The sequence below is a fragment of the Pan troglodytes genome, chromosome 16 (genome assembly GCF_028858775.2).
Source record: "Pan troglodytes isolate AG18354 chromosome 16, NHGRI_mPanTro3-v2.0_pri, whole genome shotgun sequence".
NCBI classification, from domain to species: Eukaryota; Metazoa; Chordata; class Mammalia; order Primates; family Hominidae; genus Pan; species Pan troglodytes.
In genome coordinates this window covers 32,531,113-32,551,531 of record NC_072414.2, presented here as the reverse complement: position 1 = coordinate 32,551,531, position 20,419 = coordinate 32,531,113, and the positions used below count along the sequence as shown (strand labels likewise).

Genomic DNA, 20,419 nt, shown 5'->3' with positions numbered 1-20,419 from the left:
GTAAACACACCAATCAGCACTCTGTAAAAATGCACCAATCAGCGCTCTGTGTCTAGCTAAAGGATTGTGAATGCACCAATCAGCACTCTGTAAAAATGCACCAATCAGCCCTCTGTGTCTAGCTCAAGGATTGTAAATGCACCAATCAGCACTCTGTAAAATGGACCAATCAGCACTCTGTAAAATGGACCAATCGGCAAGACATGGGCAGGGACAAATAAGGGAATAAAAGCTGGCCACTCCCCACCCCCTCCAAAAGCCAGCAGCGGCAATCCACTGGGGTCCCCTTCCACGCTGTGGAAGCTGTGTTCTTTTGCTCTTCACAATAAGTCTTGCTGCTGCTCACTCTTTGGGTCCGTGCCACCTTTGAGAGCTGTAACACTCACCCGAAGGTCTGTGGCTTCATTCTTGAAGTCAGGGAGACCAAGAACCCACCCGAAGGAACGGACACACTAGCACCTAGCACAGCATTTAATTAACACAGAGAGACCAATTGCTTGATTAGTATGTGCAAGATAGAAGAACACACACGCACACACACACACACACACTCTGCTTTTTAGGCATCTGCAGACTAGTGGAGTAATTGTAGTTAGGAACTCTTGTTTTGCATAGAGATCCTTTGAAGCAATGGCACCCAATAGAACTTTGCTAGGTGATGGAACTATTCTATATCTGTGCTGTCCAATATGGTGGTCACTAGACCAAGTGGATTTGAACACTGGGAATGGGGCAAATACAGCAGAAAAACTGCATTTTGTTTCATTTTTATTTTTATTTATTTTGAGACAGAGTCTCACTCTGTCCCCAGGCTGGAGTGCAGTGGCACGATCTTGGCTCACTGCAACCTCTGTCTCCTGGATTCAAACAATTCTCTGCCACAACCTCCCCAGTAGCTGGGATTACAGGCACCTGCCACCACGCCCGGCTAATTTTTGTATTTTTAGTAGAGACCAGATTTCATCCTCTTGCCCAGGCTGGTCTTGAACTCCTGACCTTGTGATCCACCCGCCTCGGCCTCCCAAAGTGCTGGGATTACAGGCGTGAGGCTCCGCACCTGGCTTATTTCTATTTTTATTTTTTTTTTTGAGACAGAGTCTTGCTCTGTAGCCCAGGCTGGAGTGCAGTGGCATGATCTCAGCTTATGGCAACCTCTGCCTCCCGGGTTCCAGAGATTTGCCTGCCTCAGCCTCCCAAGTAGTTGGGATTACAGGCACCTGCCACCATGCCCGGTGAATTTTTTGTATTTTTAGTAGAGACAGGGTTTCACCATGTTGCCTATGCTGGTTTCGAACTCCTGAGCTGAGGCATTCCACCTGCCTCAGTCTCCCAAAGTGCTGCGATTACAGGCATGTGCCACCATGCCCGGCCTGCATTTTATCTTATTTTATGAGACAGAGTCTCACTCTGTTGCCCAGACTGGAGTGCAGTGGCACGATCTCAGCTCACTGCAACCTCCACCTCCTGGCTTCAAGCGATTCTCCTGCCTCAGCCTCCTGAGTAGCTGGGATTACAAGCACATGCAACCATGGCTGGCTAATTTTTGTATTTTTCGTAGAGACGGGGTTTTACCATATTGGCCAGGCTGGTCTCGAACTCCGAGACTCAAGTGATCCACCCGCCTTGGCTTCCCATGCATTTTAAATTTTATTTAATTTTAATTAAATAGCCATATGTTGCTAGCATTGGACAATGCAGCTTTAAAAGATCTGTTGAGAAATTAATATATAGACTCTCAGAAAAGTATACACATATACCAAATTTTACATAAAATTTCAAGAGATCCAGGGATCCTCTCAAGCCCATCCATGTGTCTCTAGCTCAAGAACCTCTGAAATAATGAGAATAGGATAAACAGCACTAGAGAGGGTAAAATTCAGAACGGAAGAGGTGAGATGGAAAATGGGCAAATGCTAATGCTCCCATTCAGAACCCTGGGATCCTGGAAGGAATCACACTAGGTGTGCCTCCCTCCTTCTCCTGTCACACAGAACATTTACCACATTGTTTACTGTTTACTTTCCCACATTGTGCTGGACATTCAGACTGTATACTTCATAAGAGTGGAGACCTTATCTGTCTTACTCACCATTATATACCCAGAGCCTAGTGTGAATCCAGCACATAGTTGGCTCTCAAATATCTGCCATATGAATTCATTTTATTGGATATCTCATTCTTCCCAGTCCTAGGACCCCACAGCTCCTGAGTTATGGAGGGTCTCAGTGATAAGGAGAGTTGGCTGGCTCATGGAATGGAGATAGGGTTTTCTTGAAGCTGAGCAAATACTCAGATTCATGAGAATCCCCTATCACTGGTGTGATATACAAGCCACTGAAAGGCTTCAATAGGCCAGGTGCGGTGGCCCGCGCCTGTAATCCCAACACTTTGGGAGGCCGAGGTGGTCGGATCACCTGAGGTCGGGAGTTTGAGACCAGCCTGACCAACATGGTGAAACCCTGTCTCTACTAAAAATACAAAAATTAGCTGGGCGTGGTGTGCGCCTGTAGTCCCAGCTACTCGGGAGACTGAGGCAGGAGAATTGCTTGAACTCGGGAGGCGGAGGTTGCGGTGAGCTGAGATTGCGCCACTGCACTCCAGCCTGGTAACAGAGCAAGACTCCGTCTCAAATTAAAAAAAAAAAAAAAGGCTTCAATAGTAAGTGATAGGGAGACATATACTAGAGCCCCAGGGTTAAACGCTCCCCTTGGGTGTCTCCGCCTCTGTCTTTTCGAGTTCTAGAATATGACCACCTTCTCTCAAATTGTCCCTCTATCTGGAATCCTCTTATATCTCTAGTAGGCAAATTCTAACTCACTGTTAAATGCCTCTTTCTCTGGGAAATCTATGCTAATACTTCCAGACAGAATTATATCATATTTCCACCGGTTCCCTTTGTACTTGCACATTTCATCATGTGTGTTCTAACAGGGCAGGGGCCAGCCATTTATCTCTGTATCCCAGCAATAAATAATGTTTGGCATATAGTAGGTGGTTAACGACCAATATGAACCACTAAAAGAATATAAACACAATTGCTTTCCCCGCCTACACTACTTCTGCTCCATATGTTCTGGTCAAAGGCAATGGATTCGGTATGAATAAGCCTTTGTTATTCACCGTGAAGTTACCTGAAAACAAAAATCCATGGTTCTCTTTATGAGTACTCCAACGAAATAGGAAATACATGACAGGTGTACAACAGAAGGAACAGGAAAGAAAAGGTTTCTGCCTGAGCAGAAGTCAAAGGGCTGTCCAGGAAGAAATGCAGGGCAAGAAACAAGCAGAAACGCAGGGCAAGGGCCAGGCGCGGTGGCTCAGGCTTGTAATCCCAGCAATTTGGGAGGCCAAGGTGGGTGGATCAGCTGAGGTCAGGAGTTCAAGACCAGCCTGGCCAACATTGGGAAACCCCGTCTCTACTAAAAAACACAAAAATTAGCTGGATGTGGTGGTGGGCGCCTGTAATCCCAGCTACTCAGGAGGCTGAGGCAGGAGAATTGCTTGAATCCAGGAGACGGAGGTTGTAGTGAGCCGACACAGTGCCACTGCACTCCAGGCTTTGTGACAGAGCGAGACTCTGTCTCAAAAAGAGAAAAAAGGCCGGGCGCAGTGGCTCACGCCTGTAATCCCAGCACTTTGGAGGCCAAGGCAGGCGGATCACGAGGTCAGGAGATCGAGACCATCCTGGCTAACACGGTGAAACCCTGTCTCTACTAAAAATACAAAAAATTAGCTGGGCGCAGTGGCAGGCACCTGTAGTCCCAGCTACTCGGGAGGCTGAGGCAGGAGAATGGCATGAACCCAGGAGGCGGAGCTTGCAGTGAGCCAAGATCACGCCACTGCACTCTGGCCTGGGTGAAAGAGTGAGACTCTATCTCAAAAAAAAAGAAAAAGAAAAAGAAAAAAAAAATGCAGGGCAAGAACGTCCTCAGTATGGTAAAGGGCATTTATGAAAAGCCCAGAGGTAACATCACACACAATGGTGAAAGACTGAAAACTATCCGCCTAAGATAAGGAGCAAGAAAGGAGACCCACTTTCCCTATGCTATTTCTATTCAACATTGTACTGGAAGTTCTATCCATAGCAATTAGACAAGAAAAAGAAACAAAAGGTATCCAAATGGGGAAGGAAGAAGTAACATTATCTCTATTTGCAGATGACATGGATTATATATATATATAAATATAATATATAGTATAATTTATGTATTAGATAATATATATCCCTAAAGAATCCACAAAAAAAGCTAATAAATTCAGCAAAATTGCAGAGTACAAAATCAACATACATAAGTCAGTCATATTTTGTTTTTTTTTTTTTTTGGAGATGGTGTCTCACTCTGTCACCCAGGCTGGAGTGCAGTGGCACCATCTTGGCTCACTGCAACCTCCGCCTCCTGGGTTCAAATGATACTCCTGCCTCAGCCTCCCAAGTAGCTGGGACTACAGGCGCATGCCACCACACCTGGCTAATTTTTGTAGTTTTAGTAAAGGTGAAGTTTCACCATGTTGGCCAGGCTGGTCTCAAACTCCTGACTCAGGTGATCCATCTCCCCACTGGCCTCCCAGAGTGCTGGGATTACAGGCATGAGCCACTGCCCCCAGCCAAAAATCGGTCATATTTCTATAGACTACCAATGAATAAATAATTAAACATGAAATTAAGAAAACAATTCTGGCCGGGCATGGTGGCTCACGCCTGTAATCCCAGCACTTTGGGCGGCCAAGGTGGGTGGATCACTTGAGGTCCGGAGATCAAGACCAGCCTGGCCAACGTGGTGAAACCCCATCTCTATTAAAAATACAAAAATTAGCCAGGCGTGGTGGCATGTGCCTGTAGTCCCAGCTACTTGGGAGGCTGAGGAAGGAGAAATGCTTGAGCCCGGGAGGTGGAGGTTGCAGTGAGCCAAGATTGTGCCACTGCACTCCAGCCTGGGCGACAGAATGAGATTCTGTCTCAAAAAAATAAAATAAAATAAAATAAAATAAAATAAATAAAAACAAAAAACAGGCAAATGGGACTGTATTAAACTTTAAAACTTCTGTGCATCAAAGAACAAATCAAGAAAGTGAAAAGGCAACCTATGGAATAAGAGAAAATATGTGCTAAGCATATATCTGATGAGTTAATACCTAGAATACATAAAGGGCTCCTGCAGCTCAACAACAAAAAAATCAAATATGGTTGGCCCTCCATGTCCATAGATTCTGAATCTGTGGATTCAACAAATCCTAGATTGAAAACATTTGGAAAAAAAATTGGATGGTTGCATCTGTACTGAACATGTAGACTTTTTTTCCTTATTATTCCCTAAACAGCACAGTATAACAGCTATTTATGTAGCATTTACTATGTATAGTAAGTAAACTAGAGATGATTTAAAGTGTACAAGAGGACGTTTATATGCAAATAATATGTCATTTTATATGAGACTTAAGCATCTGTGAATTTTGGTATCTTGGGATGAAGGTGGAGGTATCCTAGAACCAATCATGCATGGATACTGAAAGACAATTGTAAATCAAAAAATGAGCAAAGAACTTGGATAGACATTTCTCCAAAGATGATATAAAAATTGCCAACAAGCATATGAAAAGATGTTCTCAGTAATCATCAGAGAAATGTACATTAAAACCACAATGAGATATAATCTCACATCCATTAGGATGGACACTATCAAAAAATGAAAAAAATGACAAGTGTTAGTGAGGATGTGAAGAAATCGGACCCTTGTGCACTGTTTGTAGGATTGTAAAATGCTGCAACCACTATGAAAAACAGTATGGAGGCCTTCCAAAAATATAAATTAGTATTACCATATACCCAACTATTCCTCTTCTGGAATTTCCTCCCATCCTGTAGGCTGTCTTTTCACTTTTTTGATAGTGTCTTTTGATTTGCAAAAGTTCTAATTTTGATAAAGTGCAATTTATTTATTTTGTATTTCATTGATTATTATTTTGGTGTTGTATCTAAGAACCCATTGCCAAATTTAAGGTCTTGAAGATTTACCCCAATATTTTCTTCTAAGACTTTTCCTGGGCTTAACTAATCCTTTTGCCTCAGCCTTCCGAGTACCTAGGGCTACAGGTGTACACCATCGCACGCAGCTGATTTATTTATTTATTGTAGAGATAAGGTCTTGCTATGTTGCCCAGGGTGTTCTCAAACTTCTGGCCTCAAGGGATCCTCCTGCCTCGGCCTCCCAAAGTGTTGGGATTGTAGGTGTAAGCCACTGTCCTTGGCCTATTTTCAGTTGACTTTTGTATATGAGGTGGGGGTCTAACTTTTTTCTTTTTTATGTGAATACCCAGTTTTCCCAGCACGAACTGTTTAAGAAAAAAGACATTTGTTTAAGACTATTCTCTCCCCACTGAACAGTCTTAGCACTTTTGTCAAAAACCAATTGACCTTAGATGGATGGGTTTATTTATTGACTCTTGATTTTATTCCATCACTCTATGTCTATTCTTATACTAATGCCACAGTTTTGATTTGCATTCCCTGATAAATAATAATGTTCAGCTTTTTTTTTTCATATGTTAGCTGGTCATTTGTATATCTTCTTTGGAAAAATGTCTATTCAAATCCTTTGCCCATTTTTAAGTTGGGCTGTTAGTCTTTTTGCTAAGACTCTCACATCCAGAATGTATAAAGAACACTTACACTCCACAACAAAAAGACTAACAACCCAGAATGAGATGCCACTTCACTCCTACTAGGATGACTATAATCAAAACAAAACAAATGTTGGTGAAGATGTAGAGAAATTGAAACCCTATGCTTGCTGGTGGCAATATAAAATGGTTCAGCTGCTGTGGAAAAGTTTGGTGGACTCTCAAAAATTTAAACAAAGAATTACCATATGACCCAGCAATTCCACTGTGAGGTATATACCCAAAAGAACTGAAAACATATTTAATGTTCACAGCAGCACTATTCACAATAATGAAAAGGTGGAAACAACCCAAATGTCCATCAACTGATGAACAGATAGACAAATCGTGGTATATCCATACAACAGCTTATTCTGCCATAAAAAAAGAATGAAGTACCGATACATGCTACAAGTTGAATAAACCTTGAAAACATTATGCCAAGGGAAACAGAGACATAGGTCACATGTTTTATCATTCCATTTATATAAAATGTCCAGAATAAACAGGCAAATCCAAACAGACAGAAAGTAGATTAGTGGTTGCCAGAGGCTGGTGGAAGGGGAGTGGAAAGTGACCACTTACTTAATGGGTACAGGTTTCCTTTTGGGGTGATGAAAATGTTTTGGAAATATATGAGGTTATGGTTGTACAACACTGTGAATGTACTAAATGTGACTACGCTGTACATCTTAAATTGGTTAATTTTTTTTTTTTTTTTTTTAAGAGACAGGGTCTCACTCTGTCCCCTAGGCTCTGGAGTACAGCAGCACAATCACAGTTCACTTTAACCTTGAACTCTTGGCCTCCAGTGATCCTTTCACTTCTACCTCCCAAAGTACTAGGATTATAGCCATGAGCCACTGTGCCTGGCTAGTTAAAGTGGTTAATTTTGTTATGTGAATTTTACATCAGTAATAAAAAAGAAGCCGGAAGAAAACCAGACACAAAAGATGTTAGAAAAAGGGATATATTTACAAACCAAAAAGTCTCCAAATTCCCACTGGAAGGAGGTAGCAAGTATGAGCAGGTCTCTTTAGAAGCCCGTCCTCATTCCTATACAAACCCCAAGTACTAGCCCATGGGGTCAGCCCTTGCCCTATAGCCCATCCTTGTCACAACCCAAGAAGCAATCCCTCCATTGGCCACACCCTCAGTCCTTTTGCCAGTCATCCTGTGCCCAGGCAGGCATTGGTGAAAAGTACTCAAAGCCTGGCCCTTTATAGCGTAGGGCATGTAGGAACATCACAAGGTCTTGGGGCAAGGGATCCTGTCGCACCAGCCGGCACTCTGCACAGAGTGGGTCTGTCTCTTGATTCATGACATCTGTTTCAACTGCCTTCTCTGATGCCAAGGCTATTGTGTCCAACTCCTGAGGGGCTGCCTCAGCTACTTCCTCCATCTTCTGGGCAGCTGCAGCCAACTCTTCCAGGTCGTCCTTGCCCAACTCTGAGGAGGGGGCCGTAGAGTCTGTGAGTCCTGGGGACAGGTCACCCTCACAGAGATCTAGCACATCCAGGCTCTGTTTGGCCTGGTGCTCTGCTACCAGGTCCCGTAGCAACTCCTCGTTTGTCTTGGGAATGTAGCCGCCCCGGCCTCGAGAAGGACCCCAGGCAACTGAGTTGTAGATGGGGTCGTTGAGAATGGGATGGCCCAAGAACTGAAGGTGGACTCGAATCTGGTGTGTGCGGCCTGTGAGTGGCCGGCACCGTACCACACTGGACTGGCCATTGTAGCTTAGCCTCTGGAACACTGTCTCACAGGGCTTGCCCCGGGGATCTACACGGCACACCCCTACTTTGTAAGACACCACTAAGATGGGTTCTTTACAGGTCACTTCCTCAGTGGGGAACTCCCCTTCCACCCGGCACACGTACTCCTTCTCCAGCTACATAGGAGGGAAGAGGGAGAAAGTCAGTACAAAGCCTAAATTCATGGAGTCCAAACTCTTTGTGGAGTGATAAAGACCAGTGTCAGAAAATTCAAACTCCAGCTCTACCATTTGCCAGTTTTGCGATCTTGGGTACATTACTTAACCTCTAAATCCTACTAACTCATCTAGAAAATGTGAAATTAGAAAAGCATTTACCAGTTGGGTGAGGTGGCTCACGCCTGTAATCCCAGCACTTTGGAAAGCTGAGGTGGGTGGATCACCTGAGGTCGAAAGTTCGAGACCAGCCTGACCAACATGAAGAAACCCCGTCTCTACTAAAAAATACAAGATTAGCCAGGCGTGGTGGTGCATGCCAGTCATCCCAGCTACCTGGGAGGCTGAGGCAGGATAATTGCTTGAACCCAGGAGGCGGAGGTTGCAGTGAGCCAGGATCACACCATTGCACTCCAGACTGGGCAACAAGAGCGAAACTCCATCTCAAAAAAAAAAAAAAAAAAAAAAAGAAAAGAAAAGAAAACCATTTACCTCATTGGGCTGTGATAAGCATTCAGTAAGTTAGGCTCTAATGTGCTTGATACTAAGCCTGGTATACAGCATGCACTCAATAAATGTATTATGATTCAGATCCAGAATTACAAGTCTCAGGACAACAATCATTACCATTAAACTCCTCTACCCAAGACTCTTCCAACTACATCTAGAATTTTTTCACCAAGCAGGCTCTCCCCATAATCTTAAAAGCCTTACTCAGCCTGTCAGCACTTTATTTTCTTATGTTAATTTATTTCTTTGAGACAGAGTCTTGCTCTATAGCTCAGGCTGGAACGCAGTGACATTCTCATGGCTCACTGCAGCCTCAACCTCCCATGGCCAAGTGATCCTCCTACCTCAGCCTCCCAAGTAGCTGGGACCACAGGCATGTGCCACCATGCCAGGGTAAGTTTTTTTTTTTTTTTTGAGAAGGAGTCTCACTCTGTCACCCAGGCTGGATTGCGGTGGCGCGATTCGGCTCACTGCAAGCTCCACCTCTTGGGTTCACACCATTCTCCTGCCTCAGCCTCCCGAGTAGCTGGGACTATAGGTGCCCGCCACCACGCCCAGCTAATTTTTTGTATTTTTTTTTAGTAGAGACGGCATTTCACCGTGTTAGCCAGGATGACCTCTATCTCCTGACCTCGTGATCTGCCCGCCTCGGCCTCCCAAAGTGCTGGGATTACAGGTGTGAGCCTGGCCTTGTCAGCATTTTAAAGCTTCAAAATAGCAAACTACTAAGAGAGGCAGTGTATGCCATCTCTAAAGATTTTTTTGGAAACATATGAGATATCCTGCATTTGGCACTTTAGGTGTTGACCTGCCGTAAGGTAGGAAGGTAGGAAGGATGGCCAGATAAATATGAACGACCACTTCGGAACTCCATGATGCCCTTTTGACACAGAGCATTCGTGAGCCCAAGAAGTGGCCTGTAGGAGACAAAAGCCTGACTCACCTGCCGGTCCCGAACCTGCTCGTGAATTCTCTCAGAGACTGCAGCTGTCTTGGCAAACATAAGCACCCCTGAGGTAAGGCGGTCAAGCCGATGCAAGGGGTGTAGCTCCTTGAGTTGGTGCTCCTTGCCTAGGATGAAGATAACTGTGTTGTGTCGGAAGCGGCCACAGGGGTGAACGGGAATGGAGGAAGGCTTGTCTACAACCACCACATCTTCGTTCTCAGCTAGCAGGCGAATGGGCTCTGCTGTGACTGGTGGCTCATGCCTATGCACTGTGTTCCGCAAGAAATCATTGTCCTGTCAAAGACATAGGTAATAAGTCAGCCTAGGGACCGCAGCCTGTAATCAGTCAACTTCATATCCAGCTTCCCCTGTTCCTCACTGACATGGAAAAATGGTGAAAGCACATCTTGGGCTGAAAAAGCAGTGTGCAGAGTGTGATCTCATTTTGTAAAAATACAGACAGACACAGGCAGATAGCTGGCACTGAAAAAGTACTGGAAGGACATATGCAAAAATGTTAACTGTGTTATCTCTGGGTGGTTAGATTATGAATGTTTTTTGGTTTTGCTAATTGTATTTTCTCTACAATAAAGGTATTTCAAAGGTAAAATTTTTTAGCTGGGAGCAGTGGCTCACGCCTGTAATCCCAGCACTTTGGGAGGCTGAGGTGGGTGGATCGCGAGGTCAAGAGATCAAGACCATCCTGGCTAACACGGTCAAACCCTGTCTCTACTAAAAATACAAAAATTAGCCAGGCCTGGTGGCACGTGCCTGTAATCCCAGCTACTTGGGAGACTAAGGCAGGAGAATCGCTTGAACCTGGGAGGCGGAGGTTGCAGTGAGCCGAGATCCCACCACTACACGCCAGCCTGGGCGACAGAGCAAGACTCTGTCTCAAAAAAATAAATAAATAAATAATCAAGGTAAAATTTTTTTAATGGAGGAAAAAACCTCCATAAATCATCACTTATTACGATCTTGAACAAACAAAACTAAGGCTTAAGTCCAGGGATATGGGCTCTAGACCAGGATTTGCCACAGGCTCGCTACATGCTCTTGGGCAAGTCATTTATCTTTTCTGGGTCTCTGTTTCCTGTGGAATGTGAGGGTTAGACCAGATCTGTGCTTTAGAAATTGGGATAGGAGAGGGAATTCGTCAATGTATGATATATTGACGCAAATCGATTGATCAATGGAACAAGTTACTCCAAAACCATCCATTCCCCAAATGCTGTAATCGCCTTTTCTCCACTCACAACCATGGTAAACTAGTGTTACTGAGAGGTAAACAGTGTTACTTCTGACAGGGGTGTCTGGTACCTCATAGATGTGATGGAATTTTAAAGGAGTCAAAGCACTGGGCTAAACAATTCTAGTCTGTATCCCTGACATCTCACAACTCTATGTTAAATACTTTAAGTAGTAGTTATAGGAACATAGGCTTTGGTAGTGGCACTGTTTATAGCCTTATCCCTGTGAGTTTCCTTAGTTTCCTCAGAGGTAAAATGGAGTGGCAATACCTACTTCACAAGGCTGTCATTAGAATTAGTGGACATACAATGTTTAACTTTGTGCCCAGCACACAGTAAAGAGACATAAATGATAGCCCCTATTATTACTATTTGCACAGAGATCTACAACACAGGGTAAAGTGATCAGTGCCCTTGCCACAAGACGGTGTTTAAAGGAATTATGAAAATTCCAACTTCTGTCCCTTGGAAACAAGGAAGCTGCCTTGAGGAAGAGGATAAACAGGCTGAGTCCTGAAGCACAGACACCCTGGCCACTTGCGGAGGTGGGAAACGGGCTAAAATAGTGTTCCAAATGAAGCGAGAACGCTTTAGAATTGCCATGATTTTAATCCAGTACCTATGCTTTACTAAGCCTAAAAAACAAAACAAAACAAAACAAAACCCGGCCCCTTTTCCTCGCCCGCTTCTGGCCAGCCCCATCAGGACTCCACCTTGAGCACGATGTTGAGGTCCTGCACCGGCTTCTCGTTGAGTTGCAGGCGGCCCGCCCGGACCGCGGCCTCATAGTAGGCCAGGGGCTGAGCTCGGAACTCGGTACTGAAGACGTGCAGCAAGCTGTGGCCCACCCAGCGACCTTTGCAGTAGGTCCGGAAGTCAAAGTAATAGGGCCGCACCTTACGCAGGCCGCCCTCGAAGTAATAACTGGTTTCTGCAAAGTGCTCATCTCCGAAGCTCACCCCGGTCCGCCGCTTCTTCGGGGGCGGCACGACACGCTCCCTGGTTGCGCCCCGCCGCTTCTTATGCTTGCCCGGGCCTGGGGCTGCAGCCGAGGGATGCTCCCCGCCTACTGGGGCCGGCTCCACTTCCCGGCCAGCCGGCTTCGGGGGCCCGGGGGACGGCTCAACCCTCGCGTCGCCACCAGCGTCACCGTTTTGCTGATGCGAAGCCCTCAGCCCGCCCTCTGTCCCAACCTGGGTAGACACTGTTTCTGCCATTGGGCCCTTATAGCCACTCCAAGTCCTGGTAAAGCTAGGGCGCCTAAGGTCGTAGCGCCAATGTCCGAGAACCCTGAGCCATCCGCGGCCGTCCAGCCACATAACCACGCTGCCCCCACCCCACTCCCAGGGTCGCGATCTGAGGACGTCACTCGGCCCCAGCGAATCAGGGAGGCCCAGTCCCGAGGCGGGGTCTGCGATGAGTGAGCGAATGAGTGAGCTGCTCGAATTAAATTAGGTGAATTGAGTGAGCGTAGAGATGAGAGACTGTAAATGTCTCACCAAAAGTGACCTTACTCAGACGTCTTCCTATTAGGGAGATACGACGTTATTTATAAAGGAAACCCTTGGAATTGCTCCGTGTAAAGGCCATGACAGGAGTAGGTCGTGTAAATTCCGAGTAGTCCCTTGGGTCTGAAGAAACGCTTGAAAGGAGCTTTATTTAAGACAAAACAAAAACTAACAACCAGAATAAAGATTGCTAAACTCTGCGAATATACTAAAACCCACTGTATTCTATATTTTAAAAGGGTCAATATTATAGTATGTGACTTGTATCTCAGTAAGATTGTTATATATGTATTTAAAACACACACAAGCACCCCAGAAGCAATGTGTTCACACCTTTGTTTCCCCCTAACAGCATGAGAAGGATTAGTGATCCCCATTCGCCTCCCACATGCTTCCATCCTGAGATTAAAACTGCAAATAGATCAGAGGATATATTGCGAGGGTTCTTAAGTGCAAAATAAACCAACTCTGGCTAATTTCATCAGAGATAGAATTATGGAAAGAATATTAGTGCCTCATAGAATTCACGAGACAACTGGAGACTAGGCTCAGAAAAAGGGCCAAATCAAGGGAAACCAAGCCTTTTGAGAGCCTGGCTTCAGGCATGTCAGGGAAGAAACCCAGTTGGGATGCAGTAGACACAAGACACTATGTTGTGCCAAAGGACTCTTTTTCCTGCAGCCCTGCCACCCCTTGGAGACCCCTAAATCTCCCTGTGTCTCTGTGTCCCTCTTCCAAGGTTGAGAGTCCTGCAGGGGAGGACTTCCATCAGCCAAACCTCATTGCTCTGAGCCCTCACTTCCAGGGTGCCTGGAGATGGAAGAATTTAACCCTCTTTTTTTTTTTTTTTTTTTTTTGAGACGGAGTCTTGCTCTGTCGCCCAGGCTGGAGTGCAGTGGAGCGATTTCACCTCACTGCAACCTCCGCCTCCTGAGTTCAAGCCATTCTTCTGCCTCAGCCTCCTGAGTGGCTGGGACTACAGGCACGCACCACCACGCCTGGCTAATTTTTATATTATGAGTGCTGGGATTACAGGCGTAAGCCACCGCGCCCGGCCAAGAATCTAACCCTCTTTGGTATCCAGAGTGGGATTCTTCCAAATAAGGAGGCATTTCAATGTTAGTTTGCCAAAAAAAAAAAAAAAAAAAAAAAGACAGTCTAATTCTTATCCTAGGCATTTGTATTCTGGAGAGGAGAAAGGGAAATCTTTTTTAGCTAAATTCCTTCTTCAAGTCATTAGTCTCACCAAACTAACTGAGGGACTGCAGCTGAGGTATCCACAGCTGCAGAACTCCATATGCTGAAAAGTCTGATTCCTGACTACCTCCAGAAATAAGAGGTAGAATTCTCCATTGATTGTAGGGTATGTTAGAACCAAACTACTTCACAGGAGGGACATCATCTCTCAAGTGCATCATTTCATTCAGATATTTACAGTGAGAGCAGAACCTTATCCAAAAGAAAAGTATGTATTCTTAGCTAGCCTCTTTGCTCCATAGGATTGGGGTGGGAGAATTAAATTAGTTAATTCAAGTAAAATACTTGGACTAGTGCCTGGCAAAACTGTGGAGACAGAAAACATAGCAGAATCTTGTTCCTCCTCCCCTTCTGACCTACTAAATGAGAATCTGCACTTTAACATGATCCTCAGGTGATTTTTCTGCATATTAAAGCTTGAGAAGCACTGGCATAGACCATGTAGAGTAGACATTTGTCATATTCTGTAAACATCCAGCATCTTCCGAACACCCTTCTTTTGGGTGGGGAATTTCTCACATTTCATTACTGCCCCCAAGAGGTAGAAGCCAGAGCCTTCCCACACTCTCTTGCAGCTTGGACATAGGCATTTGACCTGGGCTCTATCTCTTAGACAGAGGCTTTGGTTCAGAGGCACACAGCCGCGGAAGCAGGCTCAGTGTGAAATCCATGTCTAACAAGGTAGCATTGGAGGCATCTAATCTGGGAGGTCAACAGTCGGGGAGGTTCTTGTGTCAAGTACCCAATCGACGAATAATGCCAGCTATAGATGTTCAGTGGCTGTGGGGTGTTCCCTGAGCAGTCTCTCAGTGAGATTCAGATACTGTTCCTGGCTGTATAGACCTAAAGCCTGACTCTCCGCTCACCTTGAGGTTCTGTGAACTATGTAATATTCTCCAATCCTGTGCTATACAATAGGATCACCATTAGCCATGTGCTGTACAATAGCCACATGTGGCTAATTATATTTAAATTAATTAAAATTTTAACAAGTTTTGAGACAAGATCTCACTCCCATCACCCAGGCTGGAGTGCAGTGGCACGATTTTGGCTCACTGCAGCCTTGACTTCCCAAACTGAAGTGATCCTCCCACCTCAGCCTCCCTAGTAGCTGAGACGACAGACATGTGCCACCATGACTGGCTAATTTTTTGTATTTTTAGTAGAGACGAGGTTTTGCCACATTGCCTAGGGTGGTCTCAAACTGGGCTCAAACAATCCATCCACCTTGGCCTCCCAAAGTGTTAGGATTACAGGCCGGATGTGGTGGCGCAACCTCCGCCTCCTGGGTTCAAGTAGTTCTCCTGCCTCAGCCTCCTAAGTAGCTGGGATTACAGGCATGCGCCTCCACGCCCAGTTAATTTTTGTATTTTTAGTAGAAACAGGGTTTCACCATGTTGGCCAGGCTGGTCTCGAACTGCTGACCTCAGGTGATCCACACCCCCCTCAGCATCCCAAAATTCTGGGATTACAGGCATGAGCCACCAAGCCCGGCCAGGAACTGAATTTTAAATTGTATTTTAGCTGGGCGCAGTGGCTCACATCTGTAATCCTAAAACAAGTTGTTTTTGTTGTTGTTGTTTTCTTTTTCTTTTTTTTTTTTTTTTGAGACGGAGTCTTGCTCTGTCACCCAGGCTGGAGTGAAAACTATTTCCTCAGCCAAGTTACTTGGCTACTGATGGTTGGCTGATGTCTTTCATCACGTGTTTCTTGGGAGAGAGTAACTGGTGTTGATCCTGGAAGCTGGGGATGGGGAGGGGTTGATCTCAATGAACAAGCTGGTATCTATCCCCTGAAGGATATCAAAGGTCATCTCCTTTAACAACTACAACAACAAAGCATTCTGACATACGCTTCTTATGACCACTCTCTCCTTTATGTACTCTGGCCACACTTCCACCATATACTCTATAATCCTCAACCCCCCCCCCCCTTTTTTTTTTGAGACAGTCTTGCTCTGTTGCCCAGGTTGGAATGCAGTGGTGCGATCTTGGCTCACTGCAACCTCTGCCTTCCGGGTTCAAGCGATTCTCCTGCCTTAGCCTCCCGAATAGTTAGGATTCCAGGCATGTGCCACCACGCTCAGCTAATTTTTGTATTTTTAGTAGAGACAGAGTTTCACCATGTTTCACCCAGGCTGGTCTCGAACTCCTGACCTCAGGTGATCCACCTGCCTCGGCCTCCTAGAGTACTGGGATTACAGGCGTGAGTCACCGCGCCCGGCTGTCTATCACTGTTTACTGTTATTTGTAAACTTTTATGCCTCCATGGCGGACCCCCTTCCTACACTACTAAGCTGTAAGGATCTCCAGGACTTATATCAAGTCATATGTGTCTTAACTTCACGCTTAACACAATGCTTAGAACACAGCAGGAGCTTGGTATCTATTGACTAAATGAATGAAGGAAAGCTTCATAATTTGATGAATGAGACATGAGTCTCCTGGGAGAGTAAGGAAAGAAGCCGCGGAAGTGCTCTAATTTGGGTAACGAAGGGGTGAAATTTTTAGAAGACAAACACCGACAGAGAAAATTGTGGAGGAGGTGAACTGGCTCCGGCGACTAGGAAAAGTCAAAAGTCTTGGAAACGACTTCCCTATCCAAGCAGGGACTGGAACCCTGGATCTGCAAGGAATCAACCTGGCCCTCGGGAGGGGAGGGGCAATGCTTAGGGCACGTGACTCCACCGTTTCCCGGCAACCAGAGCCCCGTCCACCGCTCGCCTCTTGCTGCTCCTCACTTCTTCACCACGCTGAGCTCCTCTCGACCAATCGACGCACAGAACATCGTCGGGTGGGAAGGTAGTTGGAGGACTCCTGGGCTCCGTCACTAGGGGACTCCGCCCCTCCCGATTTCCTCCGGGCTACAGGCGACAGAGCTGAGCCAAGCGTTTACTGGGCAGCTGTTACGGTAAGTGAGGAGGGGCTGGGGTGCCCAGCGTTTTGGATCTCCCACTCTGGCCCGGCCCCGGAATACCACATAGAGGCCTTGGGACCTGATTCATCCCGTCCAGACAGCCCTAGAGACCTGAGCGACTGAGGCCTGGGATCTGGACGCCGGAATTTCCTGCGTGGTTCTGGACGCCCTGCCCCGGGGTAAGGGGCCATGCGGGGCTCTGGTGTGAGCAAAGTTTTGGTTTTGGGTGGCTTCAGACGAATTCGGGTTGGGGGTTCACTGTAGCGCTAGACATCAGTTCACCCAGGACCGCCGTGTCATAGCCGTCCCTTTTACTTCCGGCCTTTACGCTGGCTGGGCTCTGTCTCCTGGCATTATTCAGACCTTGCCTCAGGCAGCCTTCCTGATTTCTAAGTCTCCTCTTGAAAGAAGGTGTCAGCCTGTCTCATATGCCTAGATAGTTATAAAAGCCTCCAGGCTCTTTGCGTAGCTTTTCCTACCTGCCCGTGCTTGGGCTGCTTTCGTTATATTTTCCAAACAAGCAGGATGGTATTCGATAAAAACATGGATTCTGGAGCAGCACAGATCTGGTTTTCCTGTCAAGGATTCCCCACATATCAGTAATGTGCCCTAGAGCAAGTTACCCTTCTGAACTTGTTTTTTCATCTGTAAAATGGTGAAAATACCTACCTTTCAGTGATTGTATTAAAATAAGAGCATGAGACATATGGCTGAACTGCATGCGCTGAGCACACAGCCCTTGCATTGTGACAGTACTCTCTGACAGACGCTTTTTACCAAGCAGGATCTTCATGTATATGGAACTGTGGAAGATTTAGTCTGTGTTCTGTTGAAAACAGAATTTAGGGGCCGGGCGCGGTGGCTCACGCCTGTAATCCCAGCACTTTGGGAGGCCAAGGCGGGCGGATCACGAGGTCAGGAGATCGAGACCACCCTGGCTAAACGGTGAAACCCCGTCTTTACTAAAAAATGCAAAAAATTAGCCGGGCGTGGTGGCGAGCGCCTGTAGTCCCAGCTATTTGGGAGGCTGAGGCAGGAGAATGGCGTGAACCCGGGAGGCGGAGGTTGCAGTGAGCCAAGTTAGCGCCACTGCACTCCAGCCTGGGCGACAGAGCGAGACTCCGTCTCAAAAAAAAAAAAAAAAAAAAAAAGAAAGAAAGAAAGAAAGAAAAAAAAAAAAAAAACAGAATTTAATTGACTGGAGATAGAACTGTTGCATTTTGGAGATCTTTGGAGAAAAGTGCAGGCTGGTTGTCCAACCTGGAAATGCCCTACAGATTCGTGTGTGTGTGTGTGTGTGTGTGTGTTAAAATATATGTAGCATAAAATTGACCATTTTAACTATTTTTGTGTGTATGATTCAGTGGTGTTCACATTGTTGTGCAACCATAACTACCATCCACCTCCAGAACTTTTTCATTTTCCCAAACTGAAACTGTGTACCCATTAAACAGTAACTCCCCATTCTTTCTACCTCCCAGCTCCCAGCTCCCAGCATCCTATTTTCTGTATCTATGAATTTGACTACTCAGGTACCTTATATAAGTGGAATCACAGTATCTGCCTTTTGTGTATGGCTTGTAGGAATTCCATTTTTATTTTGATTTTGTTTATTTATTTGTGAGACAGGGCCTCGCAATGTCACCCAGGCTGGAGTGCAGTGGCGTGATCACCACTCACTGCAGCCTCTATCTCCTGGGCTAAGGTGATCCTCCTACCTCAGCCTCCGGAGTAGCTGGGACTACAGGCATGTGCCACCACACCTTTCTAATTTTTGTATTTTTAGTAGAGATGGGATTTTGCCATGTTTCCTAGGCTGGTCTCGAACTGCTGGCCTCAAATGATCTGACTGCCTCGGCTTCCCAAAGTGTTGGGATTACAGTCGTGAGCCACTGTGCCCAACCTTATGCTGTATTCTTAAAGCCAGTTCTTAACTCACTTGAGCTTCTGTTTTATAGCTCAGATTCCAAATGAAAATGTTTGAGAGCGCTGACTCTACAGCCACAAGATCTGGCCAGGATCTCTGGGCTGAAATTTGTTCCTGTCTGCCAAATCCTGAACAAGAAGATGGTGCCAACAATGCGTTCTCAGACTCCTTTGTGGATTCTTGCCCTGAAGGTGAAGGCCAGAGGGAGGTGGCTGACTTTGCTGTCCAGCCAGCTGTAAAGCCTTGGGCTCCCTTGCAGGATTCAGAAGTGTATTTAGCATCTCTAGGTAAGTTTGACGGCTCTAGGGAAGCATATTGAAGTTCTGTTACATCAAACTTGGTTTCCTATTCTTTTGTGTTGTTGTTATTCCTGTCACATGTATCTGTCAGATATAATTCCAAGGGATGTTTCAAGCCGGCTGTTGGGAAGCAGCCCCCTTTTCCTTGAACAGATCTTTTATTATTTTTATTTTTAATTTTTTGAGACTTTCACTCTTGTTGCCCAGGCTGGAGTGCAGTGGCGTGATCTTAGCTCATGGCAAACTCCACCTCCCAGGTTCAAGCGATTTTCCTGCCTCAGCCTACCGAGTAGCTGGGATTACAGGCGCCTGGCACAATGCCCGGCTAATTTTTTGTATTTTTAGTAGAGATGGGGTTTCATTTCACCATGTTGGCTAGGCTGGTCTCGAATGCCTGACCTCAGGTGATCCACCCGCCTCGGCATCCCAAAGTGCTGGGATTACAGGCATGAGCCGCCGTGACTACCTGAACAGCTCTTAAAACAGTTTTTGTCACTTCCTGCCTCTGCCCAGTTCATCTAAATTCTGTGTTTGATTTCTTGGCATTCTGTAGAACCCTCTTGCCTACTGTTGGTTGCCCATATATTCAAATAACTCAAAAGGGTTAAACCTTATGCCATCCTGCAAGAAAATGTGATGGCCCCAGGGCTACATGTGGATTTCTGATGCTGGAGTTTGAAAAACTTACATAAATAGATTGATTGTTGAGAATGGGAGCATATTGACATAAGATTCATTCTGCCTCATTAGCCATTTTATTTTAAAAATATTTCCTGAACACATTTTCAGTACCCTGTCCTGTGGCCATAGTATAAGTATCTAGAGAGATTCCAAACACAGGAAAGAGATTCAAATTGTCCCATGCTAGGGGAAAAAGAAATATCAGTCTAGGGCGATGATGGGCAGTCTTTAGAATTGTAATATCCTTTTATTGTGGAACAACCATGAGATTCATCCATGTTTCACAAAACCAAACCTGGGAATAAGGCTTACCTTGGCCTCCCAAAGTGCTGGGATTACAGGCGTGAGCCACCGTGCTTGGCCCTAATTTTTTTATTTCAATAGCTTTTGGTGTACAAGCGGTTTTTGGCTACATGGATTAATTGTATAGTGGTGAAGTCTGAGATTTTAGTGCACCCATCACCCAAGTAGTGGACATTGTACCCAATGTGTAGTTTTTTATCCCTCACCCCTCTCCAAACCTCCCCACTTCTGAATCCCC

The 20,419-nt window shown here is 45.7% G+C and overlaps 2 protein-coding genes across 18 annotated transcripts in view; one reads left to right on the top strand and one right to left on the bottom strand.

Annotated features, from left to right (window-relative positions):
- Positions 1–7,611: 7,611 nt before the first annotated feature.
- Positions 7,612–12,648, bottom strand: RPUSD2 (RNA pseudouridine synthase domain containing 2). The gene is made up of 3 exons (XM_510311.6): positions 12,004–12,648; positions 10,038–10,334; positions 7,612–8,545 (listed from the first exon to the last, which is right to left on the bottom strand). The coding sequence occupies exons 1-3, from the start codon at positions 12,607–12,609 to the stop codon at positions 7,811–7,813; spliced, it is 1,638 nt and encodes a 545-aa protein (XP_510311.3). The 5' UTR covers positions 12,610–12,648; the 3' UTR covers positions 7,612–7,810.
- Positions 12,649–16,167: 3,519 nt separating this feature from the next.
- Positions 16,168–20,419, top strand: part of CCDC32 (coiled-coil domain containing 32) — a 46,197-nt gene continuing 41,945 nt past the window's right edge. For 8 of the 17 annotated variants that reach the window (XR_010151606.1, XR_010151605.1, XM_054667376.2 and 5 more), the window contains exons 1-2: positions 16,836–16,965; positions 18,930–19,185. Coding sequence is in view for 13 of the 17 variants with exons in the window: in XM_054667376.2 (XP_054523351.1) it covers positions 18,942–19,185 (244 nt within the window). In the remaining 4 variants the exon portion in view is untranslated. Of the gene's footprint in view, positions 17,151–18,929; positions 19,186–20,419 lie in introns of all 17 variants that reach the window. The other 9 variants (XR_010151607.1, XM_063794748.1, XM_063794744.1 and 6 more) reach the window with 5 other exon arrangements.